Source organism: Lineus longissimus, chromosome 9, assembly GCF_910592395.1.
Source record: "Lineus longissimus chromosome 9, tnLinLong1.2, whole genome shotgun sequence".
Classification (NCBI taxonomy): Eukaryota; Metazoa; Nemertea; class Pilidiophora; order Heteronemertea; family Lineidae; genus Lineus; species Lineus longissimus.
The window spans coordinates 5,648,187-5,657,973 of record NC_088316.1 but is presented as its reverse complement, the minus strand read 5'-3'; the positions used below and the strand labels follow the sequence as shown (position 1 = coordinate 5,657,973).

The following is a 9,787-nucleotide window of genomic DNA, read 5'->3' as shown; positions in this document are numbered from 1 at the left end:
CGAATCACTAATGAGCGAGCTATCACACTTTCTAGGTTTTCACTTCTTGCCCATTGGTTTCCAAGTCGAGAAACAGATCAGACTAAAATTCAGTGTCAGATGTAACCTGACCTAGGGGGTCTTGTGTACAAAGTTTCAAGCCCATAGCCCTAGCAGTTACGAAACATGCCTCAGTTACGCTCAAACGGCAAATTTACGCCATTTGACCTCTATGACCTTGAAAAATACGTCAAATCGAAAACTTCTATGATATGTAATGTATCCTGGCTGGGAGTAGCTACCATAAAAATTTCATCAAAAACAAATCACTAATAAAGTGAGATATCACACTTTTTGTCTTTTCAGTTTTGGCCCCCTGGTGGCCAAGTCAAGAATCATATCAGACCAAAATTTGCTGTCAGAGGTCATCTGACCAAGGGGGTCATGCATAAAATCTTCCAATCTCATAGCCCTACCAGTTAAGAAATGTGCCACAGTTACACTCAAACGGCAAATTTACGTCATTTGACCTCTGTGACCTTGAAAAGTAGGTCAAATCAAAAACACGTATGATATGTGATATATCCTTGCTAGGAGTACCTACCATAAAATGTCATCAAAAACAAATCACTAATAAGTGAAATATCACACTATCTATGTTTTCAGGTTTGGCCCCCTGGTGGCCAAGTCAAGAAATTCAGTGTCAAAGGTCATCTGACCTAGGGGGTCATGCATACAAAGTTTTGAGTCCATAGCCCAAGCGGTTAAGAAACGTGCCACTGTTTTTGAAATAGGATACGACGGACAACGACGATGGACGGCGGACACTGCGCTATTGCATAGACTCACCATACCGGAGCCAAAAATTATCAAAAGTGACAAAAGGCACAATGGCACCATAAGACCTAAAAATCACCCAAAGATGAAATGCCTAGCCCCAAAAGTTACGGTGATATGCTCTGGAAAACCAAGTACGGTCAATTTACACTTTTTGACCTCTGTGACCTTGAAAAGTAGGCCAAATAAAAAAACTAGGTATGATGTGATGAAGTCTCATGAGCAATGTCCACTGGAAGCATTTCATGATTTTAGCTAGCATAATTCATGAGATATAGCGAAAAGTAGTTTTTCACATTAAGCACCCCCTGGAGCCAAGCATACTTCGAAAATCATCAAAAGTGCAAAAAGGCACAATGGCACCATAAGACCTTCAAATCGCCAAAAGATGAAAACCCTAGCCTCAAACGCTACAAAGATACGCTACGGAGATATGCTCCGGAAACCAATTGCGATCAATTTACCCTACTTGACCTCTGTGACCTTGAAAAGTAGGTCAAATCAAAAAACCGGGGTATTATGTGATGTAGTCATATGTGCAGTGACCACTGTAAGAATTTCATGATTTTTGCTAGTATAATTCATGAGAAATAGCCAAAAGTAGTTTTTCACATGAAGCACCCCTTGGGGCCAAGCGTTGCTGAAAAATCTTCATAACTGCCAAAAGGGACAATAGCACCATAAGACCTTCAAACCACCCACAGACGAAAGGCCTAGCCTCAATAGCTATGGAGAAATGATCCGGAAACCGATTACGGTCAATTTACGCTATTCAACCCCTGTGACCTTGAAAAGTAGGTCAAATAAAAAACATGGGTATTAATGTGATGCGGTTTCATGAGCAGTGTCCAGAGTAAAAATTTCATGAATCTAGATAGCACAATTCATGAGATAGCCAAAAGTATTTTTTACGCCCCAGTAGTTACAAAATCGTCAAAACTGCCAAAAGGCACAATGGCACCATAAGACCTTCAAACCACCCACAGATGGATTGCCGTGCATTTATGGTTACGGAGAGCTCCGGAAACGAGATCAACGGATGGACGGACTGAGGCACAGATGGCAAACGCCTCGACAATACCCTCTAGCCTTTACGGGCTGAGGACCTCGATCGATGGTGCTTTTTAATCCGGATGAGACCACATTGATCCTGATCTTTTTGCATTTAGAGGAGAAAAGTTAAACCACATTTGGATTCAATCGAATTGCATAGTGGCTTTTTTCCTGTCGTCTGAACGGCCCTTTTGTCTTTACCTAACCTGTATTTTCACACAACATTTCTGCCCAGCGATCAAACACCGCAATGTATTCATCAATCTTGGACATATCAACATGTGCACCACTCGAGTTTTCCTGCTCTACCGTAACATGCCCTGCTTGAGACATGTCATCGTATGACTCACTTTTCACACTCGCCTGCTCTAAAGGAGATATGTCACAAGCTTCATTTTTTACATTGACCTGATCTATAGGAGATGTGTCACATATTTCACTTTTGCAATTGGCCAACTTTACAGGAGAAATGTCACATGGTTCGGTTTTGATATCAACCTGCTCAATAGGAGACAAGTTATCTGGCTCACTTAACACCTTGGCCTGTTCTAACAGAGACATATCACCTGGCTCACCTTTGACATTAGCCTGATCTGTAGGATACATGTCACATGATCCAACTACCTGTAAGACATAACCTTGTTCTAGAAGAGACATGTCACATGGCTCACTTTTGATATTGATCTGTTCTATAGGAGACATGTCAGTTGGTTCGCTTTTAACATTGGTCTGTTCTATAGGTGACATATCAGATTGACATAGTCCTCCTATAAAAAAGTCAAACTGTGTAGGTGGCAGGGTAAAGGCCCCACTTTTGACATTTCTCTCCCCTTTAACATGAACAGCACGAATGTCTAGTTCAGCTCTGGACTGCCCTGTAGCAGATGTGTGAGCTGGTTCAACTCTTCCATCAGACTGGTCGGCAGCAAACGTGTCAATGAGTTCACTTTTAACATTTCCCAGCTGATTAGAATGATGATCAATCGAATCTCGTTTCACAGCCAGCCGCAAAACTTGACATTCCTCAGTTTTGGTAGTACCCAGATCAACAGTTTCATTTCCATTGATAGCAGACATTTTTGCAGCTGCGTCCTTGATATCCATGTCAGAACACCCAACTACAGCAGGCAACATCGCTACCTTACTCACAGCCTCACTGCTCATCAAACATTCATTCGACGCAAAATATGCAGCTTTTGGGTTTTGTACATTTAGAGAATTATTGCTATCTAAATGACTGGTTAGTTCTGCTACAGGTTCACTTTCAACAACAGTTTGCTCAGGACGAGAACATGGGCAAGACCTTTTCATAGCTTTGCCACTTTTTGACTTGAACCGTTTGTCCTTGCCAAGACTTTCAATAGACACATTCAAAGATTTGCGATCAGTATCATTGTAGCAGCCCTCATGTTTTTGTGAGTCAGAATCGCTCTTGAAAGATTTATGACAATATTTACAGTTGAAGCAAAGTTGGAATGGTTTGTCACCTGCATGAACACGACTATGTCCGACAAGAGCCAACTTTGAGACAAATGTTTTATCACATTGTACACACCTGAATGGCTCTTCTCCTGCGTGACTACATTCATGAGTCAATAGACTTGCCTTCTCTGAAAACGATTTCTCACAATATTTACATCTGAATGGCTTTCCTCTTGTGTGAATACGTTCATGAGTCAATAAATTAAACTTCCTTCAAAACACTTTCTCACAGTATTTGCATTGGAATGGTTTTTTCCCTGTGTGAATGCGTTCATGAGTCAATAGATTTCCCCTACATGAAAATAATTTTTCACAGTATTTGCACTGGAATGGTTTTTCTCCCGTGTGAATGCGAATATGTCTTTCAAGCACTTGCTTGGTTACAAATGATTTCTCACACTGTACACAACTGAATAATTTTTTTCCTGTGTGAATACTTTCATGGGTCAATAGACTTGCCTTCTCTGAAAACGATTTCTCACAATATTTACATCTGAATGGCTTTTTTCTTGCGTGAATATGTTCATGAGTCAATAGATGTCCCTTACGTGAAAATGATTTCTCACAATATTTGCACTGGAATGGCTTTTCTCCTGTGTGAATACGTTCATGAGTCAATAGATTTCCCTTACGTGGAAATGATTTTTGACAATATTTGCACTGGAATGGTTTTTCTCCTGTGTAAATGCGAATATGTCTTTCAAGCACTTGCTTGGTTACAAATGATTTCTCACACTGTACAGAACTGAATAATTTTTTTCCTCTGTGAATACGTTCATGAGTCAATAAAGACACCTTCCATGAAAACACTTTCTCACAGTATTTGCATCGGAATGGTTTTTCTCCTGTGTGAATACGTTCATGAGTCAATAGATTTCCCTTACGTGAAAATGATTTCTGACAATATTTGCACTTGAATGGTTTTTCTCCTGTGTGTAGATGTTCATGAGTCAATAGATTTCCCTTCTGTGCAAATGATTTTTCACAGTATTTGCACTGAAATGGTTTTTCTCCTGTGTGAATATGTTCATGAGTCAATAGATTTCCCTTCTGTGCAAATGATTTTTCACAGTATTTGCACTGGAATGGTTTTTCTCCTGTGTGAATGTGAATATGTTTTTCAAGCGCTTGCTTGGTTACAAACGATTTCTCACACTGTACACAACTGAACAATTTTTTTTTTCCTGTGTGAATAAATTCATGAGTCAATAAAGACACCTTATATGAAAACACTTTCTCACAGTATTTGCATCGGAATGGTTTTTCTCCTGTATGAATGCGTTCATGAGTCAATAGATTTCCCTTACGTGAAAATGATTTCTCACAATATTTGCACTGGAATAGTTTTTCTCCTGTGTGAATGCGAATATGTCTTACAAGTACTGCCTTGGATACAAATGATTTCTCACACTGTACACATCTGTATAATTCTTCTCCTGTGTGAATACTTTCATGACTTAAAAGAGCCTCCATACCTGAAAATGATTCCTCACAATGTTTGCACTGGAATGGTTTTTCTCATGTGTGAAGATGTTCACGAGTCAATACTTGCCTTATCTTAAAACGATTTCTCACAATATTTACAACTATATGGCTTTTCTCCTGCGTGAATATGTTCATGAGTTAAAAGACTATCCATACGTGAAAATGATTTCTCACAATATTTGCACAGGAATGGTTTTTCTCCTGTGTGAATACGTTCATGAATCAATAGATGTCCATTCTTTGAAAATGATTTCACACAATTTTTGCATTTGAATCGTTTTTTTCCCAGTGTGAATAACTGTCCTTGCTCAGCAAGGACACCTGGTGAGCTATGATGTTAAATGTTTACGCACCTAACCGGTTAAAATAAACTAGGACTACTGAAATTCCACGTGCTGCCAACGTGGCATCTAAAGTGTCGTCCAATGCTTTATTCGTTCCACGGACTCTGTCAATCACCTTCTTTCTTTCATCCGTCCAACCAACTTGTCACAGAGATTGTACAGTTGATCTGCTAATTTTACCAGTTTCGCGATTTGTTTTCTCAGGTTATTGCTCATTACACCTACAATGTATGATATGAATGAAAAGGAATCAGATTATGAATGGTGTCAGGGAGTGGAAACTAGATTATGAATGCTGTTGGGGAGCAGGAATCAGTACATGAATGCTCAGGGAGTGGGAATCAGATCAGGCATGGTGTCAGGTTGTTTGAATCAGATTATGAATGGTGTGAGGGAGTGGGAGTCAGATCAGCATGGTGTCAGGATGTGGGAATCAGATTATCAATGGTGTCAGGATGACGGATTCAGATTATTAATGGTGTCAGGGGCTGGGAATCAGATTATGACTTGTGTACATTTGAATCAGATAATTTATCATACTTTAAATAAACTGCTATGAAAACCATTGAATTTTACCATAAAAGGTACGGGCAAACTGCTTCAAAACCATCGAAAGTGTCCTCAAGGACATTGCGTAAATACACACTGAATAAAAGTGTCTGTAATAGCTGTTGTCTAGACCGCTATAAAAATACTATAAATACCGGGGTAGAAAATCGTCAATTAAAGGCATATTTCCTGCCCTAAGGCATCGTATTTAACTGCTTTTTTATTTTCCTGGACCACCAGTTAAAGAATGCATTAGACCTTTAAAAAACCAGTCTCAGCTGGTTGAGATTATCCTTTGCCTCATTCCATGAAATTAAACTGTTAAAGGGATACACCATTCATGTTATATGTCTTTACTGGTGGTTCAGGAAAAAAGAATACACAATCGATGAAGTGGTGCAGTTAGAATGCAGGCCGATTTGTGGAAATGGCAATTTATATCCTATGCTGGCGGTCATTGAAATCCAGTGTATGAACTGGCGAATGGTCAGATGTCTGACATTGTTTGAAATTTCACAAACGTTTCCAATTTTCTGCAAACAGGTACTGGTTAGATACCGTAAACCTAGAAATTTTTTACTAGTTTTATTTTTCGCTGTTTTGGTAATAGTAATACTAATAGAGGGTCAAACACCAAATTTAATCTCGTGTAAATTTCCTCTCTAGGCCCTAATGCATTAACCTTCAAGTTATGATCTTAAACGCTGAATTTAATCCTTGTGAATCCTGAAAAAGTCAATGGTGATACCTAAGTTATGGGCGGTTATTACCGCAAATAAAGACAAACCAAAGCAAAGACACTTGTGTAGCATATCAAGGACACGTAGATTGATACTCCTATGTGTGCCACATCAAAGACATCTGGATCATACACCACATCAAAGATAACGATGCGAAGTCAACAGGCGGCGCCACCGTCTTGGGAAAAGTAAAAACGATTTCGACAACTACAGGTTTTTGTTGATATAAGCGACTATGTTTATTTTTATAATCATTTTTTTCTCGCAGTGAAATTTTTATCAATTGATTCAACTTCAATAAGTTAAATGAGAAGAAAAATAAATATCTCGACTTGAAAAAAAAATTTAATTTCAAATTTTTTTTCTTGACTTGAAAAAAAATATCTTGACTCGAAAAAAATCATCTCGACTAGAAAAAAATCATTTCGACTTTTTGAAGCAAACGGCTTGCCATAGGAGAGAGGTGGCAAATAACAACAACGTCAACAGGCATACGGCCGCCAGCAATCTACAGTGGCGCCGCCTGTTGACTTCACATCGTTATCTTTGATGTGGCACACATAGGAGTATCAATCTACATGTCCTTGATATGCTACACAAGTGTCTATGCTTTGGTTTGTCTTTATTTGCGGTAATAACCGCCCATACTAAGTCATGTTGAGACAAGACCACAATTGATTTTTTAAGCCTTTTAGCAGTTAAATTGTCAATGTTTGACCGCGACGCATCAAAGAATGCGTCAAGTAGTGAAACTGAAATTCGGATATGATATACGGGTTAGTCTTGCGAGTAACTGGTGCGATGGAAATTGGTGATTGACCACGGAAATTTTTTTATAATCGACAAATTAGACAGACTTTGATATTTCCACTGTTTTCAGCTAACTGGCAGAAAAAACTCAAAACACGCCCCCTATTATTCAATTAGCAAAATTCGAAATTAATTTTTTCATCAAATAATTTCTTTATATCTGTAGACTTGCCACAGCAAATATTTTTTTCAATGCCTCTCCAAATATGTACTTGAGAGTAAAAAACATGCACTCGTCTAATTGATAGGCCTCGACCCTCCAACCTATGAATATTCATTAGTGGTCTTGTCTCAATGAAGGTACATTTCAGGGGTTAACATTTTGAGATTTTTTTCAAACTAATGTAGATGACATCCCACAACTCTCCAACAAAGGAAAGTCATATCTGGACATTTTTGGAGAAATGAGAGACATTTCAAAGAGTGGTACAACTGTGCCAAAGCGACGAAAGAGGACAAAATCGACAAAAAGTCATGATTTTGCAGCCAACAGCACCAAATTCAAAGACCTGCCCTGGCCAGAATAAGCAAGCTATGGAGCTGAAAATTTAGGATGTGATTTAGGAATATCTTTGCTGCTTAGGGCACAACTTTCAGAATCAAGGCCGAAGTAGTTTCAAAGAAATTACAAAATGAATGGCAACACAACAAGACTTGTAAAAATGAAACCGAACTTAGACCGGGGTTAGGTTGACTCTTATTTGGGTCAAATTAAGTTTTTTTCTCATTATTTTAGCTTGTTTTGACCTTAAATCATCAGCAATACAATATTCTAAATGAATTAGAGTGATTTGAGCACATTCAAATTTTTCACTATATTGACAAAAAATGTAGTGTACTGTAAATGGAGACAAGACCACAATTGATTTTTTAAGCCTTTTAGCAGTTAAATTGTCAATGTTTGACCGCGACGCATCAAAGAATGCGTCAAGTAGTGAAACTGAAATTCGGATATGATATACGGGTTAGTCTTGCGAGTAACTGGTGCGATGGAAATTGGTGATTGACCACGGAAATTTTTTTATAATCGACAAATTAGACAGACTTTGATATTTCCACTGTTTTCAGCTAACTGGCAGAAAAAACTCAAAACACGCCCCCTATTATTCAATTAGCAAAATTCGAAATTAATTTTTTCATCAAATAATTTCTTTATATCTGTAGACTTGCCACAGCAAATATTTTTTTCAATACCTCTCCAAATATGTACTTGAGAGTAAAAAACATGCACTCGTCTAATTGATAGGCCTCGACCCTCCAACCTATGAATATTCATTAGTGGTCTTGTCTCTGTTTTGAGAAATCTTTCAAGATGACCTTGGCCTAGTAATCGTTGTGCAAATGGTTTGGGATGGGAAGCTATATTGAGCTCTTATGACTTATTGCCACGTGATCAAGCCTTCATAGTAATAGTGCATCAGGTAAACATGCCATGCACATGTGTGCAAAAGAAGTCGTGAAGCCTACCTCTAGTCTAACCTCCTACTCATGTACCACTACAGGCACTACACTAGGCCCTGCCCTAGCATGCAGGCTAATTGGGGTAAACAAATTAAGCCGGTTTTCTGCGACATCCGTTGGCCATTCGTTAGATAAGTTTCGAAGTATAAAGTTACCAATACGGAGTAGCGTCTTTACCTTTCCTATCACTCAGCCATGCCAGCTGGTCTTTGTGTTTTATTGCATTGCTACGAAATTGACACATTTCATCAAAATTGGAAACAAACCAGAATTGACCATGACGTAGTTGACTAAGTGGTTCGCAGATGGCGCTTTGGGACTATGGTAAGGGTTTTGGGAAGTGAAGAACCGGTCTGAGTTGTTGTACATGTATTTTCTTTGGACCACACAGAGACATTTCAAGCAACAATCCCGCATCAGTTTCAAGTGATATTTAGTCTCACAAAGTCGAGAAGCTGGATAAACCTACCCGGAGTAAACCTTTGGAGGGGTTAGGAGAGAGGTGGCCTACCGGATCGTTGATCACGTGGTATTAAACTGTTTACGCCATAATGTCGTGCGAACGTGACATAAGTTCGTTATGTTCATACTGCATGAATCGTTATGCTGAGATGATGGAATTACAAGTGAAGCCATTGGCTATCAATTCCTTCATATCATCGTCTTTTTTTATTCGTGAACTGGCATTGTCAGTATATTCCATTATTAAAGGGAGATATAAGGATCCCACTCGAGGCGTTTGAACTAGCTCGCTACGCCTGCGGCGCTTCACGCTCGGATACGTTGTCCCAAATTCCACATGCGCTAAAGCGTGAAGCGCCGCAGGCGGGAGCGACCGACTTCAAACGCCTCAAGTGGGATCTTTATCTCCCTTTAATAATCGAATACTGGCAATGCCAGTTCAATAAAGACGATGCTTTTGGAGCGACCAGGTGTGCTTATAGCATAGACGAAATCACATGGACTCAGGATTTGACTTTTTCTGTAACTCAAACGTTTATTCGTAATTCCACAACGTAGTTTGGTTTTGTTATTTGAATTCTGAAA

General features: G+C 39.0%; 1 protein-coding gene across 1 annotated transcript; it reads right to left on the bottom strand.

The window, feature by feature from the left end:
• Positions 1 to 3,042: 3,042 nt before the first annotated feature.
• LOC135493549 (zinc finger protein 271-like) lies at positions 3,043 to 4,824 on the bottom strand. Its single transcript, XM_064780950.1, has one exon. The coding sequence runs from the start codon at positions 4,822 to 4,824 to the stop codon at positions 3,565 to 3,567; it is 1,260 nt and encodes a 419-aa protein (XP_064637020.1). The 3' UTR covers positions 3,043 to 3,564.
• Positions 4,825 to 9,787: the final 4,963 nt, after the last annotated feature.